Source organism: Crotalus tigris, unplaced genomic scaffold (assembly GCF_016545835.1).
Source record: "Crotalus tigris isolate CLP2741 ecotype Arizona unplaced genomic scaffold, ASM1654583v1 scf7180000017663.5292952, whole genome shotgun sequence".
Lineage (NCBI taxonomy): Eukaryota > Metazoa > Chordata > Lepidosauria > Squamata > Viperidae > Crotalus > Crotalus tigris.
Window position 1 is genome coordinate 3,434,448 of NW_024096550.1, and position 19,856 is coordinate 3,454,303.

A 19,856-nucleotide genomic window follows, 5' to 3' on the forward strand; every position below is an offset into this window, starting at 1 on the left:
AGCTCCGACAGCCCAGCAGCTCCAGCCATCTCTTGCTCAGGCTTGTGCGATGCCACCAGTTTAGCTCATTCCCCTCCCCCGCTACCACTTTTCTAGGATGGTCGCGTACCACCTGCCAGGTGCCAATGTACCACAGGTGGTACCCGTACCACTGGTTGAAAAGCCTTGTAATATAGTGTATGTTTGTAAGACTTGTTTGCCCATTTCCATCTCATCCTGTCCATTTCCAATTGCCATTTCTAATGGCTTTATCACTCCCTAGCAAGATGACAATAAAGCAGTGTTCTAGAAGCTCCTAAAGGATTACACTAAATGAAGAATCTTAAGTAGATGTCACAGTAGCAGTTCTGTTTCAAAAATGCAGCATTTATAATGGATCTCAAATGTGAGTTAAAAGATGGTTCTGTTCAAAGAATGGTGGGTAAAAGGAAGATACTCTTGCTCAGCATATCCAGTATATCAGGAAACCAAAACTGGGGATAGAAGGTTCAGCACCCCAATATCTCCTGCAGCCTCTCTGCTCCTTCACCTTACTGCTGTATACCTGATCAGAACATCACAGGTAATCTATAGCACAAAGATTGTGCTGTTGTCATGTTATTAGATCTTGACAACAAGCTTGTGGAACAAGCAGTTGTTCAGGATTCATGTGAGGCTATTGGGGTGGGTCTAGCCCTGGAACCAGGCATCGGTAGTAATTGCAATGTTGACCAAGTGGCTTGCAATTTGATTTCATGTTTCCTGCTTCCAAAACATTTCAGGTAAATGTTGAAGTTAATCCATATAATTTGAATTAGGGCTTTATTGTTTCTATGTCTATGCAGTGACGCATTTGTGCTATTTTTTGGGGGGGATGAGCTATGTCACATAACATACTGAAGAATTAGAATTAGAAATAACCAACGAAACAATAGCAGATAGAAAAAGAAAATTAACTCTAGTATATGCCAACATCATTCACTACTCTATATCCTTCTGTATGTTTCTTTCATTATAAACCATCTTTCCTCCACCACCATACATTGCCTTTTTCTCTCCTTTTGAGGATCTCATCAACTCCATAGAGCTGCAACTTTTATTGATCTAGCATATCAACCTACATATTCATTAATTCATTCATGGCTTGCGTATGGCCATACCACCTCAATATGCTGCCTTCACAGTGGTTACTTTTCATCTTGTATTCAGTCTGCTTTCATTCAGCACCCATTCAAAGCTGCTGTGGGTTTTCACCATTCATAATTACAGAGAGGAGGAGGACCAGAGAGCCTCAACAGTATTTAGTATCGTGGCAAGCCATGGTTTACTCAAACTTTAATTGCTGAGAATGCACCACCATGGGCTTTGTTCATGTAACCTTCTTAAGCCAGTGACAATATAGTTGTCAAGCTCGAAGCCCAGGTATGATGTTGCCACTATTATTGCTTCCCAGCTTGCCAGTGCTCTAGGGGAGAGGAAAGTGGGAAATGGAATGCAGGCTCCAAACAATAAGAAGTCAGCCCGAATGAACCAAGGACATTTCAGCAGGTGTTTGCAAACCCACAGAGACACTTTCTCATAACAATATTTTGACACTCGATTGGACTATGTGACCGGCACTAATAGGATGAGGGAGGATTCTATAATTTAATTATAGTGGTTTGTGCAGGAAATGATCAGAGCTGGTTTTGCTTTCATCTGTGCCGAAATGATTTACTCAATAAAGTTTTGCATTAAGAGATTGGATTGTCTCAAAAGTGCTTGCTCAGTTGGGTTCATTAGTCGGAACATTGACAATAGTACCATAATTGACCCCAAATACTAAGCCACAGCTAAACAAATGGTATCATAGTTTGGTGCAATTGATCCAATCAGTGTCAGTAATTTTGAGTATTGGCTATCTGATTTGAGAAGATAAAGTTTTGTCATAGTTTTAACTGTTTATAACCTCTAACGCTTATGAGAATTGGCAAGCATTTTTTGTTAGCTGATGGAACATAACAATCTTCAGACAAATAAGTAAAGTATTCAAGCAGAACAAGCCATTCTCTTATTTAAATCTTATAGGGAATTTAATACAAAATGTACATAAAAAGCCATACAAATATACAGAACCTTTCTTGCATTACTGAGCACGTAAAAATAACTGCATTTTCTTCTAATTCACTTCAATACCTTCCTTTATGTAACTTTCTAATTTGAACTTTGTAGTTCATTTTCCACTATTTTGGGTAAAACTGGTCTACTCTTCTTAATAAAGTTTAAAATAAACCAGATCTGTTCCTTTTTCATTCTACTTCCACTGTTCCTTTCTAATTTCATTGCTTTCCTTACCTCTGTTCTCCAGTCCCCATTCTTGGCTTTAACAGTTTACTCTGACAATAGCAATTCAGCAGAAAGGTTGGGTGACACTTAAAAATTAATTACATTGGAGTTAAGTTAGGGGGAGAGAAGCTTGAAGTTGCTAATACATTCAGAAACATGATTGTCTTGTATAAATGCTCTTGGCTGATTATCATTTCAGTAACCTACAACTCTAGTATCAACATGACTTTTTGAAAGATCAGCAGAGAAACAGCAACCGAAGAAACTTCATCCAAGAAAAAGGGAAGAATGGAATACAATATATAAATAGGAATATTTTTTTTAAAAAAAAAAAAAAACAAAAACCTTGTAATCAGTGGAATTGTAACACTCAAGCTGTGCCTTTGAACCTTTTGTCCTCAGACTTACTCCAAAAGCAAAACACTAGCTCGATCAGGCAACGATGGCATCATGTATTAAGAAACTGTTCTTCACATTGTTCTTTATGCTGATCATTGCGCCATCTGCAAAGGAACGGTCATTCACTGAAGCTTTGAGTCTGGTCTTCAGAATGTATCTATGGGAGAACTCTTATAAGCATTCTCCTTCAGGTTGTTGAAGATTTCTTTGGTGCCGTTTTGCCACTGTAGCACAAGATCCATTGGAGTTTTCCCTTCCTATGCAAGACAATCAAGAAAATGTGATTATATTTCTTGGAATGTGATTTTTGCTAGCTTTTATTTTTTTGGACTTGATCAATTTCTTGTAGGGTAAAATGAGAGAGCTGTCATATGTCTGGTCACATTGTTTGAGTAAAGTTGTTCAAGAAGATAGGTGTTTCACACTTCTAAAATTCATGCTCTTATCTGTTCTATCTGAACAATGAATGTGCTTCCAGCATATATAGTAGTATGTGCTGTAGCTTTGCCATAAATTCTTATTCTATCTATCACAGGGGTCTCCAACTTTGGCAACTTTAAGATTTGTGGAAATTGCCACAGTTGAGGACCCCTGATCTATTACCTATACTTCACTCAAAATCCACAATAAAGATAGTATCTTTATTAGGGCTAACCAAAGTACCACAAAAGGATATCTTCTGTTCCAGATGGTCAATCCAGATCCTACCAGTGATATCCAGCAGAAAATCTAATTATTTTCTCATAAATCTGCCTACTTAAATAATTTTTTAAAACTATCTTATTCAGTTGCCTATATTTGCCCCAAAGAACCAGACCCACCTGAATAAATGCTCAAATCTAGAAAGGCAGTGAGGCACTGCAATATGGAAGGACATCAAATAGGAAAAAAGGGGACTTCTTTTACTCATTTTGCAAGCATGTCTTCCTGCAGTGGTCTCAATTAATTTTAGGATAAATTTCCACAAGATGTTTCCAAATTTATAAAGTTCCTCTTTGGGTTGCATATTCTGTATAAAATCTGCAGCCCTAACGAAAGCCACATTAACAAATAAACAGTGCAGAAATCCCAGTTTATAAAGGAGATGGAATGAGAAAATACTTTAGAAGAGACATGTACGCTGCAGCTGTTGGCATCTCCTTAAGGGAACCATGTCAAGTTTTTATGGTAGTGAATTCCCAGGAAAATAAACATTTGAACAGGTAGCAGTAGTGTGTGTGGCGAATCTATTACAGAATATTTATGCTTCTCCAAATACTTTTCTCCAGGGAATGCCAGACTGTGGAAAGGGTTGCTCCCTTAAGGGGGTGCTAACAGAAGAAACAAACATCCCCTCTGAAGCACCTTTTTAGCTTCAAAGCCAAATGGCTTCAGAAGGTTAGATGGGGGGATTTTTTGCACCTCAGATCTGGCATGATTTGCCCAAATCATGCCATACTCTTGTAGGAATCTAGCCAAGGCTTCCCTCCACAAAATACAGGTAGTCTTCAATTTACAACAGGTCGTTTAGTGAGCGTTCAAAGTTACAACAGCACTGAAAAAAGTGACTTATGGCTGTTTTTCACATTCATGACCATTGCAGCATCCCCCGTGGTCACGTGATCAAAATTCAGACGCTTGGCAACTGGCTCATATTTATGAGGGTTGCAGTGTCCCAGGATCCCCTTTAGCGACCTTCTGATAAGCAGAGTCAATGGGGAAGCCAGATTCACTTAACAACTGTGTTACTAGTTTCACAGCTGCAGCGATTCACTTAACAATTGTGGCGAGAAAGGTCGTAAAACGAGGCAAAGCTCACTTAACCACTGTCTCGCTTAGCAAAATTGACATTTTGGAGTCAATTGTGGCCATAAGTTGAGGACTACCTGTAGCATTGAATTCCGTCTTTAAAATAGCCTTTTTTAAGTTCTGTCTTTTCTGAATATAACAGAATCATTTGGAATAAAAATCAACAGAAAAATATATTTCAAAACAGTAGGAAGATGTTTTGGGAGGAAAAGCCTTGTAATGTATTCATTTTGCAGTATGTTAGTAATGAGTATAATCTGACATGTAATTTGCAATTTGTGGGCTTGATCCATCATATTTAAAATAGATGCAGTAAATGAAACTAAACTGAATCACAGTTACTATAAATACAATTGATTTCAATGTTATCTATATCATCTGGTTTCAACTCAGAGCTTCTACATGACTTCAGTTTTACAACGGGGGGGGGCGCGAGGGGAGGAACTGCAAAAGAAAGAACTTACAATGTTCTTTACATTCAGGTTAGCCCCATAGAGAATCAGGAGTCGAATCATTTTATATCGATTTAATCTCACAGCATCATGCATTGGAGCATCACCCTCCTAGGAGAAGGAAAGAAAATTGAATACGACAGTCTTGGAGGTTGGTCATGCACAATTTTGACAATACTTTACAAAAAATGCAACCAAAAGCTATTATAAAAGAGGTATGAAATCATGGCACTGAGTTGGAATGATTGGTTAGAAGGCATCCTAAACACTGTTGCTATCCTGTTATAGAAGAACACTACCATTCCTTAAGTAGCTAGAATTCCTATAGCAATGGTGGTGAACCTATGGCACGCATGCCAGAGGCGGCACTCGGAGCCATCTCTGGGGGCACATGCAGTCGCCCCAGCCCCACCTCCCCCCGTGGCCCCCTCCTCACCAGCAACCCTCCTGGAGGAGAGACGCCCCGGGCACAGCCCGCATGGAGCAGCGCAGCCAAGGACATAGCCGGGCAGCAGGGACAAGACTCCACCCTCGTGTGCAGATGATGCTGTGGGGTGCGGGCGGAGGGTGTGGCTGCCATGGCGCTACAGGGCTGCCTGGGTGATCTGCTGTGGTGAGCCATGGCCCTGCAGGTAGGCGGGGCAGGGAGTAGGCAGGGGTAGAGCAGACAGGGCAGGAGGCAGAGCGGGGGCAGTTTTTGGGCACTCGGTCTCTAAAAGTTTTGCCATCACTGTCCTTTAGAGAGAGAACAAGTAGGCAGATGTAGATATGTCTTTATTTAGCCTGCGTTACTGTGCTAAACATTCTGTGTAAACTAACATCAGCTTCATAAATTATGAGTAATTCACTAATGGCATGGAATCTAGACAAAGAGCTAAGGGAATGTTTTCTACATCTGAAAAACAAGTTGGTTCATAAGCTTAGTTTCTACACAGGTATGGGTATGCTACAACTTTTGGGAGAATATGGGTTTCGGTCAGGCTGCAGACAGAGATATGGGGTGAACATCTTCACTTTCAGACATTTAGTCCCTTATTCAACAGATTTACTGACATGATAGTAGGTGCCTTGACTTACAATCACAATGACTTACAATCAAAATTCTGGCTCAGTTATGGATGTAAGTTTACCTCTACTAAAAATTCATGGCCCTGCCATAAAATATAGAAAGTGGCTGTTTGGTTGATAGTCCTTTAATAGTCCTTTAATAGTCACCTCTATTAAAGGTACTTATGAGGTACTATTCAACTTTCTTCCTCTATATTTGGATAATTTTTGGTCCACTTTCACAAGCACAAAAGCCACCATTAGGTTCTTTTTTTTTTAGTATTGCCTTCTGATGGGCATTCTAACACTACCTATTCTATCAGTTACCAAGGAAGGAGATAGTATACTTACTCTGTCTTTGGCATTGAGATCTGCTTCACATGCAATGAGATGTTCTCCACATTCATACTGGCCTGTCCTTACTGCCACATGCAAAGGACTGCTGAGCAACTAGTGGAAAGGAAAAAGTGGAAAAAAGCATAATCCATAACTGTAGGCAATAAACTTGGATGGAGAAAAGAATTTCATACAAGCAGATTCCAGTTTCATATCTTCCCTAAACCAAATTTATGGGACAATTATCATAAAATACCTTGTCTTTGGCATTTCTGTTTATCCCTTTGTTTAAGAGGAATTTCAGGACTTCTACATTTCCACCTCGACACGTCCAGTGAATAGCTGTTGATTCGAGCTACATCAGAAGAAACAAGACAAAAGACCGGAAATTACAATAATGTAGGAATAATGAAAGCGTAGACCTGTTTTAAAAGTATACAGGCTCTTGGCTGGTCATCCTCTAGATTGGCAAAAACTTTTTAGGTTCCTGGACTCAGAGATTAACTAAAACGGAAAGTTCTTTCAATAAAAAAATCCAGATTTTTCTGGACACAAGTCAACATGTTAAGACAAAGGAGACGATCATTCTAAGATCATGGTGACTCCTGAATATAAACAGTAATTCCTAGTGACCAAAACTTGATTAAGCTGTGCTCATTGAGGAACGTAAGCACAGCTTTATTCCGGGTTACTATAGTCTGTTTTGACTAGTAGCTATAGGTAGTCCTCAATTTACGACAACAATTGAGCCCAAAATTTATGTTGCTAAGTGAGAAATTTGTTAAGTGAGTTTTGCCCCATTTTACTACTTTCCTTGCCACATTTGTTAAGTGAATCACTCCAGTTCCTAAATTAGTAACACGGTTGTTAATTGAATCTGGTTTCCCCATTGACTTTGCTTGTCAGAAAGGTGATCACATGACCCCGGGACACTGCAACCGTTGTAAATGTGAGTCGGTTGTCAAGCATCTGAATGTAAATCATGTGACCCTAGGGTGCAAGGGTCATAAGTGTGAAAAATGGCCATGTCGCTTTTTTCAATGCTGTTTTAGCTTCAAACGGTCATTAAGTGAATTGTTATAAGTCGAGGGCTTCCTGTATTACTTCTTAGTGTCAAAAACAAATGCCTTTCTTCATCTAGTTCTCTGTATAAAACATACCTTTGATTATTAAGCTACAGTTCCGCCCCCCCCCCCTTTGGTGCTCTCTAGATATGTTCAATTTCTCTTGGACTAATTTAATCACACAGGCAATAGGTCAGAAACCCCTACCACTTGACTAGAAGCACTTAACTTGGCATGGAAGCCAAGAAAGTCATGTGTATATCATTGCAGCAGAAGCATACCCTTAGATGGCAACTTGTCATGAAGTCCCCTTTATAAATTGTACTGTGCAGTAAACAACAGCCTCCTTTGCAATTACATCTGACCAGAGGTATGCATTGCTAAGATGAGTAGCAGGGATGGAGCCTTATCTGTTGGTTCCACGCCAAACAACTTACACCTCTTATCCTGCTCACTTCGTCATGTCAACTGGAAAGTCAACCTGAGAGGAGGGTTTGTTGTCTACAAAAGTTGGCTTGATGTGATTGAGAGTATGAATGAAGCAGAGTCCCAGTGTGGCTTCGTTCATAGTCAAGTTAATTTTAAAGACATGTCCACTATCACCATCATAGGACATAGGAGGCCAGGTGATATGAGATGTTACGTTAATTCTGTCTCTTTTCTTGTGTTAGCATATCCTATTAAAAATAATGATGGATAGGCAAATGGGCTCCTTCTCTTTCTCATAATTCTGTCAGGTGCTTTACATGTTTGTGAGAATCAGCCTAAAGAACAGTATTAATGTATGCAGTTTCCGCTTACCATATCCTGGAATTCAAGTTGAGCCCCGGCTGCTACTAACTTTTCCACAATTGCCAAATGTCCTTGTGAGCATGCCCTGTGCAAGGCTGTACGCTTGTACTATCAATTGAAAGACAGATAGCACAATCAATAATAAACAACTGCTTTTTAAAAAAAATTTAAAGCATTATTTCTCCCTCCCTCTTTGTTCTGGTGATTTTCTAACCTATAGTCCTCAGATTTCCTGATGATCCATCATATAAATACTAGCAGAGGAAACACTGTTTAGCTTTCTGGATCAGCCTAATATTAACTAAGTATTTCCATCTAGATTGTGTGTTCTTATATATGACACTAGCCAGAGCATAGAACAACTCAAAGAAGAAGTGCAACATCGGAAAATGTGGAGAGATCTGGCCCATAGAATTACCGGGGGGAGGGGAGAGAAAGAGAGATGAGAGAAAAATATTAAGTATTGGATGTAACTGTCTATGGAGGCAGTTGCTAAGTAAGGTGCTTTTTCAAGAGACAACTAGACTTTCTTTGTTTTTCCTTGAAGACGTTTCACTTCTCATCCAACAAACTTCTTCAGTTCTGACTGAATGATGGGGAATGGAAGGATTTATATTCCTTGCAGTCATCTGGTCATTGGCACTCATTCTGAGAGCTGTTGAGGCCACTTGGAGGTTTATCTGGGCCTTCAAGGACACCTGAATAGTGCAAACGGAAGTGGAACTTTTTTGGAACTCCTGAACTGCTATTGGATGTAATACTTAAGTCAGACTCTTTTTTTTTGCAGTGTTGGTGGAAGAAAGACTGGATTACACTCTAAGAAAATGACACTATAAAACTATTTTGAAAGTTGTTTTCTCCCCTTCCAGAAAAACCTGGAAACTGGAGGTAGAAAGTTTAGGAAGTTTCAAAGGCAACAATCCATTGAGCTACAGCTTCTAGTATCCTTGGGGGAAACTGTTTAACTAGGATCAAACAAATAGTACAGAAATCAGTCAAAGCCAACATACCTCATCACAAGCATCCGGATCCCCTTTGTCTGCTAAATACTTTTCAATCACTGCCATTTTGTTCTCCAAGGCAGCTTTTAAAAATGTGGGGACATCTACAGGTCCTGTCTGATATAGAACAGAAAGAGATCATCTTTATTGGGGGATGCCACTAAATGCAGAACAGAAGAAAATAAAATACTTTGTCACTTGAACGTACTATAACTTCTTGCTCAGGCTCCTTGTCAACCAGCACTTTGACCTTCTTAACTTTTTTCCTTTTCTTCAGAGTGATGATTTTTTCAAGGTCTTCCAAATTTTCAAGCTTTGTTCTTGCCTCTAGTTTCTTTTTTTTGAGCTGGACAAAAGGAATGAACAATACAGTAAGATGGTTTGCATTTGACTGTCCTGAAAGAAGCGCAGTATATAGTATTATCAATATATGACTCTCAAGAAATCTCAAGCATTTCCAACTATGTTAAAAGGAGGAAAGGATTCATTCCCTCTTGATTTCTCTTGATTTCTTTTAGTATCTCTATCTCTCCCCAGCCTCGCTGATGCTCCAGGGTAGTGTCCAGCAATTACGTCTCATAGTGTTCAATGAGTACATTTCTGTAAAGGAATCCAATGGTTGCATCAGTTTTAATTGTGTCTTGGCAGATGAGATTACTGGGTTTTTTTATTTGGATTTCTTAAGCTCACTAGCCATAAGCTTAGGTGTCCAGCTGATGTGTGGATTTTAAAAGCTATGTTGTCAATAGGCATGCACAGCAAATAGCCTTGAGAAGTAGAAACAACCATGGATTTGTTTCTGAAAGTGATCTTCCTGAGATCTCAGTAAAGAGAATGTTGGACATGAGGTCTTGTACAATAATTATACTTGTAATTAGGAATATTGCATCTGCACTGCTAATAAATGCACCACTAAATACATTAGATTAGAAGGTTGAATACTTGATTGCTAGGTAAACTTACTCTATAAAAAGTTGTGATAAGAGTAACTTTTGGGGGGAATCTAGTGGGAGAGCTGAGAGCTAGTTTGGTCTATATTGGGTCAAGGTGTTAGACTTTAAAGTGAGAGATTCGTATGGACTAATCCTGGCTTAGGCACAAAGCCAGCTGCGTGACTTTGGGCAGTTCTTCTCTCTCAGCCATAAGAAGAAAGCAAGGGTAAGCCAATTCTGAAAATGCTGTTGAGAAAATTGTGTGGACTTGTCTATGTAGTCATGAGGAATCATGACTGGTTTGAAGAAGTGGAGAGAGATTGTAGTAAAAATGCATTTTGAAATTAGTTGATCAAGAATTATCTTCCAAAAGAAAAGATGCAAAGGGGCCATTGGTGCAATAACTATTGTACATTATGGAATAGATTGTCACTTGATGTTGCACTCATTAACCCTTGTGAAAAATCACTTGACCTGCTACCCTGTAAGAAAGGTGTATCAGCTTGTATTTAAAGCAGACACAACATACTCCTAAATGGTTCTCAAGTAACTCATAAATGCATCATGTAACAGATTGTTGCTGCTTACTCATCTACATATCTTACCTTTGAAGGACTATCAGGAGAATTTCAGGAGCATGTTCTAGCCAAATATAATTTGGCTGAATCAATACATTTCTCAGTTTGATCTATAATGTAACGCATTAAAGCCCTTCATGCCACAAGACTTGGTTACTTGCAGGGTGAACCTGTTTCTGAATAAGTTTGTCTACTTGAGAACATCTGTTCTGGATCTTCTCACCTAAACAGTGTCATGTAGCAGCACCCAGAAGCCCACTTGATTGCCATGCCTGCCCTATGGAAGAGCCTGGCTCCCATCCTGCCTGCCTTTTGGAAGAATCTATACACCATGTTAATCCAGATACTAGGTCAGAAGATTTTGTATTCATTTAATTTGTTTCCAACTGTTCAGGGCTGTTTAAAATTACTGTACCTCTAGCACAAAATACTGTCTTTTAATGTCCTTTTCGAGTTGCTGTTTGCTGTTTTAATTGTGTGTGCCATCCTAGGTTGCATGTTGATTGGGTGTCTATGTAAATTGATTTAATACAATAAATAATTAAACAACACAAAAGCTGATTTCTGCGCATTCTCAGAGGGACAGTAGACTAACATATACACAAATCCTGATTGGTTTTTCTCTTCTAATGCTTCTGAATCTACCCACGGGGAGCATATCAGATCCTTTGCCATGGGTTCAGACATTATTGATTATGATTAACATTATGATCATTAACATTTAACCAAGAGCAATATCAGTTACATCTGTAAATCAGTGGGATATTTTTTTCCAACAATTTTTTCCATTTAAGTTCTATTCTGATGATTTGTTACTAAAAGCTTTAATCTCTCTCTACCTCATCATCCTGTAGATCTGTTGGGACATCAATTTCTTGAGTTCCATTCTCTTGGGACTTCTGGAATGTTCTGACCCAATATATCTAGAGCAGGCATGTCAAACTCGTGATGTCACATGACATTACGCAATGTATCGTGACTTTTTCACCATTGCCGGCAATGGGGTGGGCGCGGTTTCAGTATGATGCATCCGGCCCACGGGCTGGCAGTTTGACATGCCTGGTCTAGAGGATGTTAGTTTGAGCAAGATTGTCCTTGTGAGATTTGGTTTGTTTGTATATTTGTTTGTTTTGGATAAGGGTACTCAGACAATCATTTGCTGTATGTTAGGAGCAGAATTACAAACATTTGAATTTTCTAATCTAATATTCCTTTTTATAGGTAAGTAGATAAGAAAGCAAATAAACCTGCCACCACCTATAGCATCTGAGGAGTGTTTTGAATGATACTCATATGGACCAGTATCATGCAGTTTCTGTGGTCAATCTTACCTGATGCTCCATGAGTAGTAGACATTGTCCAGATTTTCAAAACAAAATTTCCCCAACTTGAAAATGAAATTGTGTTACATCATGAATGTAAAGACTAGGCATTCCCCAGGGATTCTTAAAAGCTCATCCTTTTAATTTTTTTCAAGTCTCAAATTCCTGGTTTCCCCATTATAATTAAGGTTGACTGAACATTTTTTTCCTAATCCTGATCCAGCATAGTGCTACCAGACTATGTAGGCTTGTTCAAATATGATCGTAAGCAGGGAACAACAGTAAATCAAAACAATGCTGATATATTCCCAGAAGATAGATAAAAACTCATTATTTTACCTCAGCTTGCAGCTCCTTCTCTTCTTTATAAGTTAGACTGCGCTGTGTTACTGAGGGATCAATGACTGTCTTCAGATCTTCTTGTTTCTCTAATCTCACTGTAGCTTCATATTCTCCATCTCTGAAGTCTTCCGTAAGGAAATCCCCCGTTTCTCTACCTTCTGTCTTTTTGCCTGTCATCTATCAAAGAAAACATGTGTCTTAAGATTAGAGTTCCAAAAGGTTGTCCCTGACAAACCAAGACATGGAGAAAACTTATAAAAAACGGATTGTACAACCACAGAAAGAACTTGTTAACAACAACAAAAAAAATCAATGTCCCAAGATTGTCATGACAGGCAGAGCCTTGAGGAAATGGTAAGCGAACTGGTAAGAAAACATGAGCTGTACTGCTGAGTGCAATAGTATATTTGCAATTAAGTATTTGTGGGAAAGGTTAATCATCAGGGTATTCAGAAGCAAGGTTGCTGAAAAAAAGAAAGCAGTAGAGGCAACAGATTACAAAAGAGAAACCTGAAGGAAAAGTAGATGACTGTCATTATTCTTTAAGAATAACATACTCAAATCTGTTGGGAGGTAGGACAAAATAGCACTAGTAGGATAGTTATCAAGAGACTAAGTGGTTTGAGAAAAATAGTTAAGTTTTGACCCAATCTGAGAGACAAAGACAACACATACAGTGAAATAGTGAAATCCAGAAGAAAACAATCCTGCGGTTCTCCCTCACCCACAAAGGGGAGGGGCTGGAGATAGGACAGTATTGACTGACTAAGGAAACTGTAGACCAGGGATCTTCAAACCTGGCAACTTTAAGACTTGTGGACTTCAACTCCCAGGGCTGGCTGAGGAATTCTAGAAGTTGAAGTCTACAAGTCTTAAAGTTGCCAAGTTTGAAGACCCCAGCTGTAGACTGATTGCCACTGTGGACCATGGACGTATTGGGTTGCAACATCTGACACTCACATTAGGATGCTTGCCATCGTAGCAGCAGTGTGACATGCAACAATGGAAGCCCAGAAGCTTTGAGTGATGTCAGGAAAGATTTTTAGATATTAATGTGAATTAGCCATACAATTGCTTAACTAATACCAGAAACGCTACAGGTTGTCCTCGACTTATGATCACAATGGAGCCCAACATTTCTGTTGCCAAGAGAGACAATTGCTGAGTTTTGCCCCATTTTACAACCTTTCTTGCCACAGTTAAGTGAATCACTGCCGTTGTTAACTTAGTAACATGGTTGGTTAAGGGAATCCGGCTTCCGCGTTGACTTTGCTTGAAAGAAGGTCGCAAAAGTTGAATCACATGACCTCAGGGACACTGCAACCGTCATAAATGTGAGCCAGTTGGCAAGTGTCTGAATTTTGATCGTGCAACCATGAGGAAGCTACAAAGTGTGAAAAGGGTCATAAGTCACTCTTTTCAGTGTCATTGTAGCTTCAAACGGTCACTAAATGAATTGTTGTAAGTTGAGGACTAGCTGTGGTTGCCTCAACTAAGCAGTTGTTGCCCTAATGGTATGATTACTAGCCACCTCTAACTAAGCACTGGCCTCAGAACAGACAGATAGAAAAGGGAGTGAGCTTGAATTAGAACACAGAATATTGAAGGAAAAATGTGTGCCCTTAATACATTTGTATTAAATTTAAAATCCAAGCCTGCAACATTCGCAGTAGGCAGCAGCTAGAGATTGCTATACCTCACTGAAATCACTGAAACAACTCAGTGTGACTTCTATAAATCGCGGCGCTTCCAGTGGGTTTTAGTCACGACTATGTTTAGCTGGATGAAGAGAAATGGTGGAGAATCCATCCAAGAACGCAATGGGGCATGTTTTTTTTTTTTTAATATCTTATTCCCTTGTTCCTCCCTACTCTCTATAGACTGACAGACTCCTATACCATCTACTTTTTTTTTTTTTTTTTTTTTTTTATTATTAAAAGTTTTATAAATTTTACAAGAAAAACAAGAACAATACAAAGCAAAAAACAACATATACAGAAAAAAAGAAAATTAAACAATACATATAATAAAAAAAAACCCCACCCCACACCCCTCCCAAAAACCCTCCCTTCCCCCCCCTGAGCTTCCCAGAGCAGAATATAGGCTTAAGCAATAAAAAAAAAATAAAAATTAAATTAAAAACTTTATATTTATATATACAAAAAGGATATCTATAATATATATAAAAATAAAACTTATGAAAAAGCTATATGATATTTTTGTATACCCAATCTAAATTGTATAAATTTTATCCATTTGTCCCAAACAGCAAAAAACTTCTCTTGCGTTTGTTGCTTTAAGAAAGCCGAAATCTTTGCCATTTCCGCCAGATAAGCTACTTTAAAAAACCATTCCTGCAATGTAGGCAAAGATTCCTTCTTCCAATATTGTCCAACTAACAGCCTCGCGGCTGTGATCAAATTTAACATCAATACAACCTCCTTTGTATCACAATCTGTAACAATACCTAACAAAAATAATTGCGGAGTAAATTTTACCCTCCTTCTAAAAATTCTCTGGATATTCCACCATATTTTAATCCAAAATGCTTTTATCTCTCTGCATGACCACCAAATATGATAATAGGAAGCCTCCTTATAACCACATCTCCAACATTTGGGTTGCACGTCAGGATACATATAAGACATTTTTTGTGGATCAAGGTGCCATCTATAAAACATTTTATAAAAATTCTCCCTTAAGTTCTGTGCTTGAGTAAATTTGACATTTCTCACCCAAATAGTTTCCCAGGTGTCCAATGAAACTGGCTCACCAAAGTTCTGCGCCCATCTAATCATACAATCTTTAATTAGTTCCGTTTCTGAGTCCAATTCAACTAAAACCCCATAAATTCTCTTAATGTGGGTTTGTCTTTGATCCTTCAGTTGCTTAATAAGATTTTCATCTTCTCTAAGGAAACCCACCTTACAATCCATCTTCCATCTATCTAGTAGTTGCCTATATTGAAACCAAGAATAAGTAAAATTTTCTTGTGCTAATTCTTCCCGTGATTTTAATTGCCAGTTTTGTCCATCCCATTTAAGTAACTGTCTGTAAGACACCATATCCATTTTAACCCCTCTTTTTATTCCTTCTATCGCATGCCAAGGTATAGCCCATAATGGTACTTTAAAATCACTTTTATAATATTTTCTCCAAATCCTAAGTAAAGAAATTCTTAAAATATGAGATTTAAAAGCCCAATCTATTTTTTTATTAAATATTAAATAGGCATGCCACCCATAAAGTAAATCCCATCCCTCTAGATAAAGTATCTCAGAGTTTGTCAAATTTACCCAGTCACTAATTAATGTTAAAACCACCGCATCATAATATAATTTCAAATTTGGTACCTTGAGTCCGCCCCTCTCACGGAAGTCTTGCATAATTTTGAACTTAACCCTTGGTTTTTTCCCTGCCCAAATAAATTTATTGAGACCCTTCTGCCACTCATTTAAATTAATCTCATTTTTCAAAATTGGTAACATTTGAAACAAAAAAAGAAACTTGGGTAGAATATTCATTTTTATCACTGCAATTCTTCCCATGAGGGATAATTGCAGCTTTTCCCAATTCTTCAAGTCTTTCTGTACCCCGACCCACAACCTTTCATAATTATTTTTAAATAGTTTTGCATTAGAAACAGACAGCATCACCCCCAAATATTTTACCTTATTAACAATCTCAAAACCCGTCGAGTTAACCAAAATCTGCTTCTCCTGACTCGACAAATTTTTAGGTAAAATTTTAGTCTTATTTACATTAATCTTAAAACCCGAGACCAAACCATAATGGTGAATCAACTGTAATAAGTTTACTACAGAATAATCAGGTTGCGACAAAGTAACAACCAAGTCATCCGCAAAAGCTCTCAACTTATATTCTTTTTTATTAACATAAATTCCTTTAATTTCCTGAGACTCTCGAATTTTAATCAATAATATTTCCAATGTTAAAACAAACAACAATGGCGATAAAGGACACCCCTGTCTAGTACCTTTCTCTATTGTGAAAACCTCCGACAAACCTCCATTAACAATAAGTTGTGCTGTTTGTTTTTGATATATTACCTTAAGGGCTTGTAATATGTTTTCACCAAAATTCATTTCTTCCATTACTCTTAGCATAAAATGCCAATTCAGTTGGTCAAATGCTTTTTCAGCATCTAAAAATATGAGCCCTGCAGGAACTTGGTTGTTCTTATCTAAGTATTCTAATAAGTTAATAATTTGTCTAACATTGTTTTTCATATACCTTCCTGTTATAAACCCTGATTGATCTTTATGCACAAGATGATGCACCACCCTCATAAGCCTATTTACCAAAATTTTTACAAATATCTTATAATCCACGTTTAAAAGAGATATAGGCCTATAGTTTTTTGGTAAAGTAAGATCTTGATCCTCCTTTGGAATCAATGATATAAAAGCACTACGCCATGAAGGAGGAATCTCTAAACCCTGTAAGATACCATTAAAAAGATCATTTAATGGTTGAATCATCTCCTCCATTAAAGCTTTATAATAAACAGCTGTTAACCCATCCGTACCCGGTGCTTTCCCTAATTTCAATTGTTGAATTGCTGAGGCAATTTCCTCCTTAGTAATTAAACCATTAATTTCATATTTCTGATCCTCAGTCAGTTTAGGAAAACTTGCCTCAGCTAAATATTTATTTATATCTAACAGTTGTACATTAGTAGATTTGTATAGGTTTTGATAATAATCCAAAAAAGATTTTTTAATTAATTCCTTCTGAGAAACTAGTTTACCCTTATAATTTATTTTCTCTATTATTCTCAGTCTCTGTTTCTTTCTTAATTGATAAGCCAACCATCTCCCCGGCTTATTAGCATTACAAAATGTATTTTGTTTCATAAATAATAAATTGGTTGCAGCTTGATCTGCTATCAACATATTAAATTGTGACCTTAATAACTTTACAGATTCTTTAATACTTTCATCAGAAGGATTTAGAATCAAAGCCCTTTCTTTTAATTTAATTTCATCTTCAAGTTCTCTACGTTTCTGAGTCTGATTTCGCTTATAAAAATTATTCATTTTTATCAAAACACCGCGCATAAATGCTTTACCTGCATCCCATACCATTGACATTGAAGTCCCCTTATACATATTCAAAGCAAAATAGTCCTTTAAACACTCCTTTAGTTTTTGAACATTCTTCTCTTGTCTAAACAAATTTTCATTAACTCTCCAGGATCTTCTTTCCTCTTTCTCTTGAATCAACTCCATCCAAACTGGACTATGATCCGTCAGTGATCTAGGAAAAATCTTTACATTCTTTACTTTATTATACAAATCCGTGGTAATCAAGAAAAAGTCAATTCTTGAAAAAGATTGGTGTCTGTCAGAAAAAAAAGTAAAGTCTCTCTCCTCTTGATTACGTTCCCGCCAATAGTCCCTTAATTCCCAGTCTTCTTTCATATCAAAAAAGGCTTTAGGTAGCCTTGCTTGTTTAAGAAAAGGAGAGGAACCTTTCTTATCCCTTTGTGTATCTAAGACACCATTCCAATCACCCATTAATACCACCGATCTATAATCAAGCAGAATTATTTTTTGATGTAACTGTTTATAAAATTGTTCCTGTTGTTGATTTGGAGCATAAAGTCCAACTATAAGTAACCATCTACTTTTGAAATCCTTTCTGGCTTAGAAAAAGCTTAAAGAGATTGGGGTCCTGGGTTTGAGAAATGAAAAAAAAAAAAAAAAAAAAAAATCTCCTGGGCTACACAAAATTTGCCACATTGTTCTTGAGTCCACACCAGCTTTGTTTGCAAGTTGCTAACAAACTATATATACATTGAAAATATAGAAATCCACATTTTATGAAAGATCTCTTTCAGATCAAACCACAGTATGTTCAATCCGATTAAATTCAATAATAATACACTCAGGAAATTACATAGGACTTACCCATATACTTTCACTTTTTTATTTTCTAGACCCAATATGCAACAATCCAGGTTGTCATGCCCGTATTCAATGACAAATTAAGCTCAGAGTGATGGAATAGCTAAAGGGTTTGCTTATTTGCCAGAATAAATATGTTGTGCTATAATTACAGCTAAAGTGTTTGAGATAAGCAACTATTTCAGAAACACTTCTATTTTCTTTCCATTCCTTCGTTGCCATTTGCTACCATTAATAACTCAGTCATAAACAGCAGAGATGACTAGAGGCCTATTAAAGCTGGGTCATTTAAGTCCTGTTTTAATTCTTTATTGTGTTGTCTGGAATGGGAGTCAAAGCCAGACTTGTGTGCCTGGCATAGTGCAAGCGTAGTTGAGAATATTTTGAATCACAAGGGCTGTTTTAATAGCTGTGAACCCATCACACTCCTACTGTTTGGTTGCATTTTCTTGTGAACTATCTTGAAGTCTCAATATGGCAAACTATGGCATACAATAAATATCTTCTTTTTAAAAATTTGTTGGCACTTAAATAAGACCAAGCTTTTATAAAAAAAAATAGTTTGCAAGATAAACTACAGCACAGTGTATTTCTACATAAACTACTATTATTAAATGTACAACATGTATTTAATGTAAAGATAGATCATTTCTTCAGTGATAATTTCAGCAATAAAAAAATATTTCCCTATTGGCTTTCAGAATTTTACACACATCATCATTCCACTAATCCTCATAATAATCTTTTAACATGGAAGAATTATCATTATTGTCACATAAAGTTGGTAGTGCTAAAAACTATGGGACAGCAGCTCAGCTAAGGCCATATTCATATGTGAATTGAGATTCAAATAGTAGATTTTTGTGACCACAACCATTCACAAATGACATTTTCATTCCAATATAAATTTCCCTTAGCATGAATTCACCTTCTATCCAAAGGATACAATTCCTTTGACATGATGTTCACCCCACATGCTATTGAACTGGAGGTGGTGCCCACCTTTAAAAAAAATTATCACACAAGGTAGTTTGATGCTTACCAGATCTTCTACCAGGAGCATCATCATTGTGGCTGTTGGCTGATGAAAAGCTGATAGTGCAGTGCGGTATTCCTCTCAAGAAAGATGCCTTTACTGTCCAAGGCAACTTGACTGAGACATGCCAAGCTTTGTTAGTTTATATATCTTTGCAAAAACTTCTTCTGCATGAGATAATCTTCCAACCTGGGAATCTAAACAGTTCAGCAATAGGTGTTTTCACATTCCATGCATATTAACTAGCCAGATCTAGTGTCAAGGATAGGAATTGGAGGGGGTGGGTGGGTTGAAGGAGGGTGAGGGGAAGAAGAAAAGTCCTGCAGTGTAATGGCACTGAATATCTGAATCAGTATGAAATACAAGAGCTTCATTCCATTGGCAGTGACTAAATAGTTCAGCAATGCTAGTCATGCTGGCTGTCCGGTGTCCATTAAGACAGCTGTCTGCAGATACCACCCTTATCATAACTGGCTTCCACATGAACAACAGACTCCAGAGGAAAAAAAGACAAGGCAACCAGCCCTCATTTT

The 19,856-nt window shown here is 37.7% G+C and overlaps 1 protein-coding gene across 2 annotated transcripts; it reads right to left on the reverse strand.

Annotated features, from left to right (window-relative positions):
- Nucleotides 1–2,024: 2,024 nt before the first annotated feature.
- ANKRD1 (ankyrin repeat domain 1) lies at nt 2,025–19,605 on the reverse strand. Of its 2 annotated transcripts, none has more exons than XM_039335980.1 (9): nt 19,330–19,605; nt 12,355–12,534; nt 9,392–9,529; nt 9,193–9,300; nt 8,192–8,290; nt 6,583–6,681; nt 6,342–6,440; nt 4,956–5,054; nt 2,025–2,960 (listed from the first exon to the last, which is right to left on the reverse strand). In XM_039335980.1, the coding sequence occupies exons 1-9, from the start codon at nt 19,354–19,356 to the stop codon at nt 2,850–2,852; spliced, it is 960 nt and encodes a 319-aa protein (XP_039191914.1). In that variant the 5' UTR covers nt 19,357–19,605; the 3' UTR covers nt 2,025–2,849. The 2 variants fall into 2 exon arrangements, with proteins under 2 accessions (XP_039191914.1, XP_039191915.1); XM_039335981.1 differs by lacking the exon at nt 19,330–19,605 and adding an exon at nt 18,291–18,438.
- Between the last annotated feature and the right edge of the window lie 251 nt (nt 19,606–19,856).